The sequence below is a fragment of the Fusarium musae genome, chromosome 3 (genome assembly GCF_019915245.1).
Source record: "Fusarium musae strain F31 chromosome 3, whole genome shotgun sequence".
Taxonomy (NCBI): Eukaryota; Fungi; Ascomycota; class Sordariomycetes; order Hypocreales; family Nectriaceae; genus Fusarium; species Fusarium musae.
Genome location: NC_058389.1, coordinates 2,445,203 through 2,458,956, shown reverse-complemented (window position 1 = coordinate 2,458,956; position 13,754 = coordinate 2,445,203). Strand labels below are relative to the sequence as shown.

General features: G+C 46.4%; 4 protein-coding genes and 2 non-coding genes across 6 annotated transcripts; 4 read left to right on the top strand and 2 right to left on the bottom strand.

The window, feature by feature from the left end:
* Window positions 1-1,250: 1,250 nt before the first annotated feature.
* Window positions 1,251-1,345, bottom strand: J7337_004212. Its single transcript has one exon. It is a non-coding gene; the product is annotated as a tRNA-Ile (tRNA).
* A 949-nt stretch (window positions 1,346-2,294) lies between these two features.
* J7337_004211 (uncharacterized protein) lies at window positions 2,295-3,312 on the top strand (the record flags this gene model as incomplete). The annotated part of the gene is made up of 3 exons (XM_044821908.1): window positions 2,295-2,417; window positions 2,462-2,768; window positions 2,816-3,312. The coding sequence occupies 3 exons, from the start codon at window positions 2,295-2,297 to the stop codon at window positions 3,310-3,312; spliced, it is 927 nt and encodes a 308-aa protein (XP_044683241.1).
* Window positions 3,313-4,316: 1,004 nt separating this feature from the next.
* Window positions 4,317-5,011, top strand: J7337_004210 (uncharacterized protein; the record flags this gene model as incomplete). Its single annotated transcript, XM_044821907.1, has 4 exons — window positions 4,317-4,465; window positions 4,515-4,715; window positions 4,763-4,907; window positions 4,955-5,011. The coding sequence occupies 4 exons, from the start codon at window positions 4,317-4,319 to the stop codon at window positions 5,009-5,011; spliced, it is 552 nt and encodes a 183-aa protein (XP_044683240.1).
* A 465-nt stretch (window positions 5,012-5,476) lies between these two features.
* Window positions 5,477-6,208, bottom strand: J7337_004209 (uncharacterized protein; the record flags this gene model as incomplete). The annotated part of the gene is made up of 2 exons (XM_044821906.1): window positions 5,477-5,879; window positions 5,931-6,208. 2 exons carry the CDS (start codon window positions 6,206-6,208, stop codon window positions 5,477-5,479), a joined length of 681 nt encoding a protein of 226 aa, XP_044683239.1.
* Window positions 6,209-9,433: 3,225 nt separating this feature from the next.
* On the top strand, window positions 9,434-9,850 carry J7337_004208 (uncharacterized protein; the record flags this gene model as incomplete). Its single annotated transcript, XM_044821905.1, has 3 exons — window positions 9,434-9,592; window positions 9,643-9,762; window positions 9,842-9,850. 3 exons carry the CDS (start codon window positions 9,434-9,436, stop codon window positions 9,848-9,850), a joined length of 288 nt encoding a protein of 95 aa, XP_044683238.1.
* A 1,451-nt stretch (window positions 9,851-11,301) lies between these two features.
* Window positions 11,302-11,405, top strand: J7337_004207. Its single transcript has one exon. It is a non-coding gene; the product is annotated as a tRNA-Ser (tRNA).
* The last annotated feature ends 2,349 nt before the right edge of the window (window positions 11,406-13,754 follow it).

Here is a 13,754-nt window from a genome sequence, read left to right as displayed (position 1 = left end):
TCAGTTTCCCGATCTGTTATCGATAAAAAGTCTAACACGCCACTCGCGGGATAAAGAAAGATCAGGACGTATCACTCCCTTGCACTGTGTTCATGGTGAACTCATAGCGTGAAATACGTGGTTAAGCATCGAGGCAGCCAGTGTGAGGAAGTTTGTGTAAGTGTGGATTCGGCTTCGTAGACTTTCGATCGAAGGACGCCATGAAAAGTCAATTCTTCGGGCCCAGGATGCGCATTTTGCCGATAGCCGTTGGCCGTTGGTAACGACAAAAGAAAAGGCCAGAAGAAATCTCGAAGTTTTTAGCTACAAGAGATGACTTTTCAATATGGAATGGAAGCAGCCCCAGAGAATGGTGATGAGACAACCCAAAATACCAACCATGTCAGTTACCCCGGGAAAGAAGATTCCGGGGAGCATAACCGTGTCTTGGCTTTGGCTAAGATCTTGACAGCGGCTCCTGAAACATAACCATTCAATTACCAAGATTTGACCATCAACCCAAGCAGGGATACCGATGGTATCATTGCAGCGCAAGTCTCCAAGTCATTGCAAAGTAACCTGTATCAAAGATGAGCTTCATTTTCTTAACTCGCCTCTGAGCAGCAAAGTTTGAGGCTTGGAATATGGCTGAAAATCAACCGTTGAGCACTGCTCTAAGTGGTGGAATAAGAGCCAGAAGCAAACGAGTCATTTATCTGCTTCAATGGAGATAAACCACGTCTCTGACCTCCGTGGAAGCTGTGCGACATTTTTCTCATCTTTATTTAGGCTCTGTACTCGTCATACGTGGGTCGTTGGCAACGTGGATCATCAATAGTTGACGACGCATTCTTGGGTCAGGGAACTCATTCGATGGTACTTCTCTGAGTCCAGCGCCTGGGAAAATGAGTGTAGTGCTGTAGCTCGGTTAAGTAAAAGCATGAGAATATGTCCTTATAGAGGGATCGCCTGCGTAAGTTCGTCGAGCTTGCAATGCTTAGTGTTATCTGGAGCCTCGAGGTCGAAGGAATTGGGATCATGGTTGCCTTTTGCCCAGTGTTCAGTGTGACAAAGAAGGACTCGATCTTTCCGGTAGTCAAAGAAACAAGTCTGAGTAACAACAAGTTCATGTCTGCTCACAGTGTTACATACACTACGTGCCTATCGTTGCTCAACACCAGCCACTTCATCACCAGTCCGCATCACGACCACAATCACTCTTTGAGAAGAGCAAAAATCGGCAAAAAGAGAGATCCGGAAGGCGTTGGGATTGCTCCCGCCAGGGCTTGAACCTGAGACCTTCGCATTACCGAATACTCGGATTGAAGTATTAGTACGACGCTCTAACCAACTGAGCTACGGAAGCCGACCGGATAGATGAGCGGATGACCCGCTCTTGGATGCTGGGTGGACGCGGATAGTCACAATAACAAGGTTGGAAGGCTACGATTGAAGAACAATCTCTCAGTATCATCGGCATTGATCGATCGCCAAAAGACAGGAAGAGAAGACTGAGGGCGGCCGGCATCAGAGTCTTTTACTCTTGCAAGCATCAAAGAAGTGAGGCAGTGAACCACTTCTCGACCGGGCTATCGGTAAGCCTCACCCGTGAACACTATGCACAACTCTAATAAAGATATTCAGGGTCCATATCCATCTTGTTTCGGTCAACTGACCCATACGGTCCACCATCAACAGTGCATCAAATACGAGAAAGAGGCCTCTTTCACGAAATAAAGAACAAACATAGAAACAATGATTCAGCAGACCCAATTCTTGACCCCTGTCCCGTTTTTGTTTCACACGCGTCCACTGTCGATTGATCAAGTGGCTGACGTCCATCCCAGCCCCGACCCCTGCACAACCGGTTTTCCCAGCCATTTTTGATGCAGCCCTCAAAGAATCCCCAGCCAAGAAAAGAAACAAAAAAAACAGCCCAGCCAGTGACGCAAGCGCTCAATGTATGATTGGTCTGTTTCGGAATTGGCCGTTATTTAGGGACATGATTTGCACGGCGATGCGCTCATGAACACGGCCTTGAGCTTGTTCTGAATCTCTGGCGTTTGTGCTCTTTTTAGCTTGGCTTGGTAGACTCTTCAGAAGCTCTGTGCGCGAATCATCCTTGGTTATGCGCTGTCGAAGTTTGCATCATTGACAGACAGGGTCTCAGTACTAGTAAAGTATTTATTTCACTACACCACCCGCAAAGTCAACACGACTTCCCCGGTGTCTACTGGACATTCCTTTGAATTGTTGATTTTCGTATTTCTACAACTTGAAGACACTCCGCTTTCGCAGTATCATACGTCGTAACCATGCTGTCGAGGTTCTTCGTCCTCTTGCCCCTGGTGCTGTCCATGGTGGCCTTTATCCTCTCAATGCTCTGCCTTTTTGCTGGTCACAAGGAAGGGTTTATGGAAGAATACTCTGTTGCACGGGTAGGTTTAAAGCAACTTCTCAAAAACGCAAGCTGACAGTTTAGCTCAACACTTCAATGATTGGCCATAACGTTCTCGACACTGACAGCGACGCTTCTTCTAATAACAACGATGAAGATGATGGCTTCTTTGGCAAGGTCACCGACAAGTGGAACGAAGTTAAGGACGATGTCAAGGGAAAGATCAACGACATCACTGGTGACGTTGCAGACAAGCTGGCCGACACTATTGGTATTTCGGAGTGGTACTCCATTCATGTCATGGCTACATGTGATGGACAGTACAAGCCCAATGCTACGACTCCTGGTGCTGGATATAACGTCACAAACTGCACCAACTCTGCCCCCGAGAGTGAGTAGAACCCTATTGTAGATTGAGAACGATTGCTGATCTTATAGAACGCTTCAACCTCACCGAGATGCTCGACAAGCAACTCGAAGTTGGACCTTTCCAGATGAACCTTGCTGACATTAACTGGCCCGATGACATCCAAGATTCTATCGATCTTCTCAACACGGCTCTCCTGGTCACATTCGTCTTCTACGTCCTCGCAGTGGGTTTCTCCGGCCTCGCCATGATCGCGAGCGCCGGCGCATTCTTCCTCTTCGCTCGACGCGGCGTCAACGCCGTCAACGTCATTCTTTCGGGTCTCGCCGCACTTGTGCTCCTCATCGCCAGCATTCTCGTCACTGTGGCTGGCAAGAAGGGTGTAAACAAGATAAACGACGTCGGCGATGATGTTGGACTGTCGGCGTCTGTTGGAAATAAGTTCCTGGCGCTGACTTGGGCTGCTGCTGCTCTTATGATTATCGCAGCTATCTACTGGGTCATGCACTTGTGTCTTATGCGACGTGAGAGGAAGAGACAGTGGAAGCCACGAAAGGGGAGCTACTAGATTTGATGAGACATGATGACTAGACTGATGATTGGTTTTTGTTAACCAGATTGGGCGCGACTATGATACCAAAGTGTTTTACTTTCCTTTTGCAGTTTCAGAATGATTCCCTTCTCGGACTTCTTTTTATACAAACCACAAGATTGGCACATCTAGGTAGTCAGATAGTAATGCGATAGCTGGCCTATCTAATCTCTACGCGAGTGTGTATGTTTCTGTCATTCAAATTGCCATGTCCTTAAGCAGCAAAACATCAGACCTTAACATACAGTATCGAAATAAACTTAGTAAAGGCTATCCTAAGTTTATATTAAATTTATCCTAAACTTATACCAAGCTACCTCAGTCTTTATATCACTTAGGGCCAAGATCCTAAGTTTTTCCTCTCCTAGCCTATGCTTTGTCAAAACTTATGACAAGCACTATAACGTGTGATTATCTCGGGTTCGCGACAAGATTTAACACACGATGTATCAGGATATGAGAAGCATCATCGCAAAGCTCTAGCCTTGTTGGTATACTTACTTTGAGGCTTTCCCTATTGCCCGCTGTATGAATATCAGTAGTCTCACGAGTGTCCTTGTACGATAACGACCGCCAACTCGTTTGGTTTCGAGGAAAGACCCTTCAAAGCACTTAGCAACCCATATACGGCGTATCATGTTCTATGCGTTCTATTTGTCAATTGCTAGTTCCTCGAACGTATTCTCATATACGGATAGATTACTGATTAATCTGTAAGGTATGGCCGTAATTGGTGTGAGACAGTCAGGTACCCTGTAAGTGCGGTTGAGTACACATGACGTCACAGGCACCAACCAACAACCGCGTGTAGCGCGTGTCACTTCGGCACCCGGTCCTTGATTCTAGCTTCCACGGCCAAGTCATTATAGCATTGGTAGCATTCTGGATATCTAAACATAAGAAACACTTGATCATTCGACTCCTCGCCCATGTCCTGGCTGTCTGGCCTCTGGAGAACATCACGTCCAAACTATCACACCATGCCTGGTAGATCTCACGACGAGGAGTCTGGCTCGGGAGAGTCAGAGTCCCTGCTTGGTCGAGGCCACAAGAGAGTTAAGCGCTTTTGGGAAGGCTTCGTCGACTTTGCGTTTCAAGATGATATCCTCAAGATCGCCGTTGGTTTGATGTATGAAGTCTCCTGGATTCGCGGTGAAGGCGACTAACACACTGGATAGTCTTGCGGCCGCCTTCACAGACTTAGTAAAGTCTTTTGTGAGCGATGTACTAATGCCACCTATCTCGGTTCTCCTCCCACTCAACAGAAACATGGAGGAAAAGTTTGCCGTTCTGCAAAAAGGACCAAACTACAATAAGACAACCGGCTACAACACCCTTCATCAGGCCCAAGAGGACGGTGCCGTTGTCCTAGCATATGGGTAGGCATTCTAAATGTCTTTAGGATATCCAAACTCACAGCTAGTAGATCTTTTGTTGGCCAAATGATATCCTTTCTTGTGCTGGGCATCGCTCTCTATGGACTTGCGCACTTGTGGCAGCTTGCTTCATCTGAACCCATCATCAAGCACACAAAGAAGTGCAAGTACTGCAGACAGCGCATCAACGAAAAGGTGAGACGGTCGAACCTCGATATGGGCTTGCGACTAACACTATGTAGTCTATTCGCTGCATCCAGTGTACCAGTTGGCTTGATGGGCGAGAGGACCGCAACTGAGTAGACCTTGAACATCTCGTGTGCATACGTGATACCCTTTTCTTCTTGTCTTTTTATTTACGTCCTCGCGTTGTCCACAGATTGTTCATTCTTTAGCGAGATGTTATGCATGATGCTTGCTTTATTATGGCGGTTATTGGTAAACTCAGTCTTGTTGCTACCATTGGGGAGTGTTGCTATTATAGCCCAAATAAAAAGAGGCTCATACTACGTTCAAGCTGATCAACCGTGACTCAATGAGTGCCATTCTCAGTATCCATTGTTCAAACGTGACATGCGTGGCTGGCTGCCAGGATGGAGCTATTGTCAATAGTTTTAGAGTGTGACGCTGATTGCCGAAACCTTACTTTATCGATCGATTGTCACTAGATTGACATTGCATGTCATTCACAAATTGGCCGAATTAATAAATGTTGAATTAGGCATCATTATTACAAAAAGCTTGTCCAAACCACATGCTCGCATCTACAGCAACATAGCAGCACCGCCAACAACAGCAGCCGCAGCCAGAACAGCATTCTGGGTTTTCATAGGACCAGCAGCATTGTCGGAGCTCACGGGAGTAGCAGCAGCATCAGAAGAAGCAGTAGTAGCGTCAGCGGTATCAGTGGCCTTGGCACCAGTGTCCTTGGGCTTATCGGCAGAAGTAGCCTCAGAACCGGCGGCCTCGGTAGCGGAAGCATCATCATTGCCGTTGAGCTTGTTGACGCCAGCGGTAACAGTGATGGGCATGAGAAGCGACTTGTAGCCACTCACACTATCAGTCATTGAGGTGGCGGAGGTGGTACCAGAGAGAACTGCAACTTGGTGAACGGAACAGGTAGCGACATCCTTCTTGGGGTCCAGGACGCAACCCATGTTTTGCTTACTATTGGTTTGTTAGGCATTGAAGTCACGGAACTTGTGAATAGGTACTTACATTTCACCGCCACCGAATCCATCAACATCAGGATGCATGGTGTAAGAGTACTCAATGGTAGAGGGGCCACCGACAATGGTGCTGGTACTGTCAAGGCCGCAGTTTGTCGCCTTTGCATCAGGGCAGTGAATAGCAAGAGTAGTCGCGCCGCCCTTCACGGCAACAACAGAGCCCTCAAGAGGCTGAGGATCGAACATGGGGAGGAGGAATTCAACGGTTGTAGTCTGGGCCGCAACAGTGGCGAGGGCACCAGCGAGAAGAGCAAGAGATCGAGCCATTGTGAGTGTTTGTTCAAGAGTGACTGTGCAGCAAATGAATGAATGAATGTATTGGGTTGGATGCTGAACGAACGACGGTGACGTTCGACTAAAGAAAATGACGAAGCAAGCGAGCCCAGGCTTTAAGAGAAAAGAGACTCCCCTATTCAACTAGTTTCAAAGCGTTAGAGACTCACCGGTTCCTTTGATTGAATCCTTCGGCGGCCGCTTAACGACAACGCTATGCTCGAATAAAACACTCTGATACCTTATTATGGACTTAGAAAGGAGATTAAAACCGGCCCTTGTTCCGAGTATCCGCCTTGGTACCACCCACTCGGGCCCTGTAGGGCGGGAGAAAATTGGAGATGATGCGCGGGTGATATTCAATAGAGAAAAGTTAAATAGATTGAAGTCAATGACTGTGTCAGTGACATCCAAATGAGATACTGTGGGGGATGCCTTTTTCGTATTTGGCGTAGAGATGGCGTCTGTCATTGATAAAGCCGTTGGGGCTATTGATCCTTCTGGTGAAGCGTTGATTGAAGCGAGTTGGTTTTACGGGGGTGGCGCCGTTAGCCACTGTTAGATCCTAGCTCTTGCTTCCCGTCCCTGAACGAGACCCATGATGTTGATAAGAGTCAAGCCTCGGGGGAGCAAGAAAATTCCAGACTATAATAGAGAGTATTAAGATAAACTCAGTAAAAGGTATTCTGAACTTAGTAAAGATATCCTAAGTTTATCCTAATTTACCTAAATCTTTTCAGCATCGAGGGTCAAGATCCTAAGTTTTCTCCCCTTCCCTAGCCAAAGAATAGGCGAGGTGCAATTAGAGCCTCTCGATAAGAGTGATCCTTGTGAGGCTGCCTAACATTATCTCCAGATTAAATCGCCTGGTTGAATTAGTAATAGACCAGTTTAAGGCCACAATCCTTAAGATGCTGCCCGAAGTTAGAGGAACTGTAGCTCCCCCGCCACCGGGTGACAAATCTGTGAACTTTCTTCGTTAATGCGAACAAGACTCTGGTACCCTCCATGTATCCAGATATCGAAGTTGTCATAGAGGTGTTTCACTTAGAGAATATTGTGAAGATACCCTTGAGGCGAAGGACCTGTTTGGCTCTATAGGGCACCGGAGTGCCACTATAGCGGTATAGAGTCGAAAATTTGATAGATCAAAAACGATGGTATATTTACATAGTCCTTGAAATGGATCGGTTGGGTCATGGAAGAGGAGGTATTGAGCTTAACGAGAGACAATACAACTACTTGATACGAGACAGAGATCTGGATTCCGAACCATTGGTGTCGGGATGTTAATCTTGTAGCTGTACAAAAGTCGACAGCCCAAATGAACAAGCTGCTCTATGATATTTACATATAGCAAGAGGAGTGATTACAAAGCTCATTATTTTGGGAGGGACATAATCCATATATGAGATATTGTCATGAGCTGACCTAGGTATGTGAAGACAATGGGAAGTTACTGTCACTAAAAGGTAACGCAGACATGCCCAAATACTGTCTGTAAAAAAATCCGTGATACAGGGAGAATGAAATTCTCAGTTAAACTTTGATGCTTTGTGTCCACGGCAGATCTGTTGCCCCGAAAAGAACAAACTGTAAGTCATCGACCCTCCACTAGATAAGGAGGAGAGTAAGACCATTAAGAAGATGACGTGTGAAGGCCTTGCTAAACGTATCAAGTTCAAGTACCTTTTAACGAATCCTTAGTCAGAGGCGAGCTCTGAATTTAGCATTCAGCAATTATATCGTGATAGTCGAGTTGTTGATTACCACTTCACCCTACTCCCCCAAGGCCGCCATCAGGCCGCCTTCAAGTGACCGAATGAGTGTTCCTTCAACTGTCCCTTTAAATACCCACTTCTGTGCCATAGAGGAAAACAAAACGTCATCTAAGGATCTAAGCATCAAGCATGAGCTTATATGCTGCACCATTTTCGCAGCGACACACGAGGGAACTATAGATGTTTAGGGATCCTTTGCCTGCCAATCCACAATTTCCCTGCGACTGTCCCATGAGGTTGAGTTCTGCTTCCGCTGTGGGAAGGTAAAATAGAAATCCAATACTGGTCTTTCTTCTAAGCAGAATAGGCGTAGATGCTGGATCCTCTAACGTAACAACAACCCAAACTAAGCTAAGACCTTCCAGTAACGGCGATAACCATCATCGAATGAATGCATCTCCGAATAGACCTTCGGGCCTCAGTGGACTTGATCGAAAAGGGGCCCCCAGTGACACCAGCGCGGCGATTGTTATATGTAAGCTTGGGTGATACACATCCTGCCAAGCGGCATTATTTCAGCTGAGTTGTGGGTTATCAATCAGAAACTTGATGTCCTTTATCTCAGAAAGATACTAGAAATGATTTTGATGTTGCAATGTTATAATTACATGAAAGGTTGAATGGAAAGGCCGCATTTGGTCGTCAATCGTGTATTAATACTAGGAGATGATTGAATGTTGGTGGCCGTAACAGCAGACTTGAGCCATGCAGCATTATCCTATCATTAAAAGAACTCTAGATGTATTTTCTGGATAATTCTTTGAGGTTGAAGCTAGATACGGAGTAGTCATTTTCCATTCCATATTTTCTACTCTGTATTGTTGAATTGTTCCAGAGTATGTACTGCTGAATGCAACGTGTACTGGGATGTCACCAAAATTGGATCCTCCTTGGCACTCAGCGTCCGTCTTGGCATCGGATTCTGGACAAAGCTCAGTCTTGGCGTGTCATGATAAATTTGTCCGTCTGACTGTTACTCTGACATTTTCTGTAGCCGATTTCCGGATGAATATATCAAAGTATCATCGTTTCTGTTGCTAATGTTTCGTTCTTTTTATATCCAGCTCTTCAAACGTGCTCCTGTTTCGTCGACATTTCACTCACACCAAAATTTCATCACCGCCTGTTACCTTAGTCTAGCTCACAACCTCACTCAACCTTGGCCGCCCAGACCTTGGCACTCTCCGCTGATGCTTGGCTGGCCTTTGGCCCCTCCCAACCCGGTTTCTTGAGAAAAGGAGCTGTTAAAAAGGTCATCATTTCGCGCGCGCTCGACCAATTCTTGTCTTGACTTATCTGCCCATACCTTGACGATAACCCTTGTTTGCTCGCGCATCTTTTGTAACCGCGATCTTCACTCTGCATTTTCTACAAGCTCTGATTGGCTAGACTGGCCTCTACAAACTCTTTTCATCCCTGCGCGACGAGTTAGTCAATCATGTCCCCACGCTCCAAGTCGATTTGGCTGGCGTTGTTGGCTGCGAATAGTTTCGCATATGCTAGCGAGGAACCGCCTGCTGTAACGACAGCGCCTATTTATCTGCCCTCCTACGACGAAGACTCGTGGGCTGTTGTGCGCGGTAGCATCATCTCAAGCGTGAGTCGATATTCTTTACAAACTCCATCATGATTGCTAACACACACCAGGATGTGGAAGCTAAGGAAACAACGTACACAATATTCTGCCCAGATACAGACGACTCAGATCCTCCAGAGTGTGATTTATCCCTTGAGTTTCCTTTCGTTTTAGTCGAGGGACCTGATACTGTACGCTTTCATGGCACGCACACCTCAAGACTGTATGTTCTCTGTGCACCTACGACATACCAATGCTAACATGGTGCAGCACCGCTAATCTGGAGTGCAACCTAAAAGGCACAACAAGGGCTACTTGTTCCGGATACTCTAGTTTCAACGAGGGCTATAACGATGGCGTGCACACAGGTCCGACGGAAGTGACATGGACATCAACTTATTCCGGGAGCGAAGTAGAATGGGGCGTCCTAACAATGGCCGAACTGCCCCATGACCCGGACCCTGTTACTGCAGTTTCGAGTACACCGACGGACTTTGTGTCCATGCCGATAGCTACAAACGGTGATAATGCTGGAGCAAGTTTGGGCGTCTCCTTCAAGGCTGCTTTACTTGCTGCTTGTTGCACTTTGGTGGTTGGCTGGACATTTTAAGAACTGCACCATTTACTGATGAGAACACGATTTATGATGGGTTTCAGGAGCAAGCGACCAATTTTCTTTGTTGAATTTCGATCATGTTTAATACATCTTCCTCTCGTATTAGCTAAGATTAGCCAAAAATGATAGCAAACTTGACGAGCCAGAGTTATTTGTTTTAAGACGAGCGTAAGGTCTGTTGAGGTAACGGTGTCGGATTTGTGTTTTGATATTACCCTATAACCGATGGTAGATGCTGGTTCACGCATACCTGGGTGTTCCAGCATAAGTCTATTCGACAAAATGACACCGGGGATCATTACACGACAAGACCGAAATATGGCAAATACTCAGCAAGGGTGAGACATATGGCGAGGACGACTGTTTATTACTATAGCAAGTGGTCTCCTGCATTTGTGAAAAGACATTTACAGGAAGCGCGTCAGGTGAATTAAAGCTGCTTGTTCGAGATGTTATCATCAGGCAAGGGCCAGGTTCGACTACGGAGAGTTGAGCTTCAACCTTCAGCGGAATCGGGTGTGGAGATAATAAGTCAGAGCTCCCCAAACGGAAGAGAAGAGTTCTGCAGATGCTCTCAGGACCGGACATACCCCACTTTTCCGGCCCGGGAATACCGGCCGGACCGTGACGCGTGCCGAAATACAATATTCGCATGTTGTCATAAGTACTCTTGGTAATTCTGCTTGAGTGAAGCTCATTGGTGACTTTTGGAACAGAACCTTCGAGTGGAAAGTTGTTGATGTGGTTGAACTTTGTGTGTCTCAGCTGGTGTGGACAAGCCGGCTGTGGTCAGTATCAGCATAACCTTTTTTCAAAGAAAGACCCTTGCGTCTGAAGAAGAGCATCAAAGAAGAAGTGACCGAAGAAGCCAGAAGACTCATTCCCAGTAGCTTCCAGCCAGTAATGCTATCAAAATTTCGGAGTGCCAGCCACAATACTGTATAATGGAAAATGTGCAATTGCGATCTCAATTCTTGGAATTCCACAATGGGTTTAAGGTTCAGAGAATTGTGGAGACTTCGTGCTAAAAACGAGAGTGTCCACTTTCAGCACAGACATGCGGAAAATACCTCAAGTTCGAAAATAGTCAATCCCACCACCATCAATTAAACAAGGCACAGTGGCCGAGTGGTTAAGGCGGCAGACTTGAACAGGCCTCTAAGAGGTTCTAGATATCTGCTACGTTCGCGTTCGCAAGTTCGAATCTTGTCTGTGTCGTTGCAGCTTCATTTTTGCGTTTCAAATGGATTCTGTCATGTGAAACTTCAACCATGAATCACGCATTCACTTTTGCACTTACGGAGACGCTTCTGGCATGACAAGATAGATGCAAATCAGTAGTTGGGTTTTGTCTTTTGCAAATTCGAGTTGCGCTGCGAAAGTGTTGAGATATCGCATCTTGAACTTTCATGGTAGTGTGGTTGCACAATGGGCTGCATTGCTGGCTGCGTCCCCACTGGCCTCAACGAAAGTTGACACGTAACGTTATCTAGATGCTTCTCAATATAGATAGATAGCTACCCCGGGTTGTTTTGGAGAATTGTTCATGCAATCGATATGTTTGTGTTGACATACTACGTACATATTGCTGGTTCACCGTCCGAGCTTACCTGTCAGTTTATCACTACGATCTGTTTCCAATTTTGAGCGAGCTTGCTTGACACAACACAACACGATGACTCTGTAGTAGCTCCATTTTATCATCGGAATGAAACCCTTTTGCTCATGCTTTCAAATCCCCAACTCAGGTGAGGTTGGTTTTGGCGATTTCCTCTTTCGGCCGCGTGTCGCCTAATTTATTTTAAGCTCAGCGGCCCGGACCTTGCATTGAAATTTGTTGGCAAAGAGGGAAGACTTGATGCTCCTTCCTTCCACTTCTCGCTGCCATTCTCTCAGCCCTACGAGATTTGACTGTTCGTTGTATAACGATCTATCATTCACTAGCAACCGGGGGCTCTACAAAACCATGAGTGTGAACACAATTCATGATTCGATCAAAATGTGGAGATGCATTTTTTTCGATGTTGTTATTTTGGGTTTATCATAAACTTTCAACACATGCATTACTTGATGATTACGCGGCACTGGGAATGGAGACGAACGACGGGAAATGGCGGAGAGAAGGGATAGGATATTTGAGAGACATGGCGACCGGCCGTGTCTTGAACCGCAAAGGCCGACGCGCTACAACATTTAGTGTTTATATGCGGTCACAAGAGTATGCCTTGCTCATCAACGTTTCAGCCAACAATGGTATCATACTATCATCTGAAGAAGAGAGTCAGCTCATGGATGCCCAAAACTCTGCTTATCGCGTTCAATAAATTTAGAATAACTTGACCTGAGTGACCCCTGGTTCTAAGACCTGGTCCAGAACTACACCAGAAGCAGTCTCACTAAGATAAGACGGTGGCACGGCAAGGCCGCTAATTAATACTGCTGACGGGCTTGCAAGGAGGCTCAAAAAGGAAGACAACATCCGGCCAAGCTCCAGTAGCTTCACAACCATACGAAGACTGCATTTTTAGCAATCTCAAGGTCTGAGACATGGGAAACAGCGCTCTCGTCCAACAGAACTTATAAAAGAACCCTTCGCTCAGTCCTTGATCGGTGGACCGAAATAAAAGTGTACAAGAGCCGCTGGCATTTCCCTGAGATCTTCTGAATCTACCTAGATATTCTTATCACTTAGGAATGAAGTCCTGAGTTTTCTGCGGCCACCAAGAGTGTAAGGGTCTTAGATTCCGCCTGCATCTCCACATGTAAGACAAGAAGCTTGGCCTTGAGCTTCTTCCAATGTCGGGACCGACCCGAATCTCGTAAACAATGCACAGACCTAGGCTGACAGTTAGTTGCTTTTACTTCGAGGCCTCTAAGAACGCGACACTCAAGTGTTTCCACGTGTCTGATTTGAGAAAAGTGTCATATGGCAACACGGCAAAGTCGGAAACGCTGCAATCAAAATCAGACGAGAGAAACGCCCAGCGTTGTTTCGTGTTTCAAGATCTCCTTTTTTGAGCATCGCGTTTCGTCAGTGAGTCAGGCTTCGAGACGATCATTTTTGCGAAAGCCCATGCAAGCATGCAAGGGCAGGGAAAAGAAAGGTTGCTGGGGGTGGGGGCAGTGGAGATGAGGACCGTAACGTTAATGCAGAGTTGATGGGCAAGGATATTGAGTTTGTGTTGCTCGAGTTTGGATGATGCGTGGTTACACAGCAGAGAACATCACTCTCTAGAAGAGCCGGCACTGTTTCGCCAGTTCTCCCAGAAGAGTATCAACCTTCAATGCTTTGATGATCCCCTAAGTCCTCTAGTCAGGGCATGAACATGGTGGCGCCAAGCCTCTTCCTCCAACTTTTGACGCCCACCAATCGCCTCCCCAGAGGTATCTGTATCTGTCAGCTAGAGTTTAGTGGCATTTACCCCTGGATTCTACAGTGCCTTGCAGTAGGTAACGTTAGATTCATATTCCTGGGAAACAAAAACCGTGCGTGGTTTGGCGACTGTAAATCCTTTACCCGCGCGGCCAGTCGAAACAGCCGGTTCTTTGTGTCTGTAACACCAACAT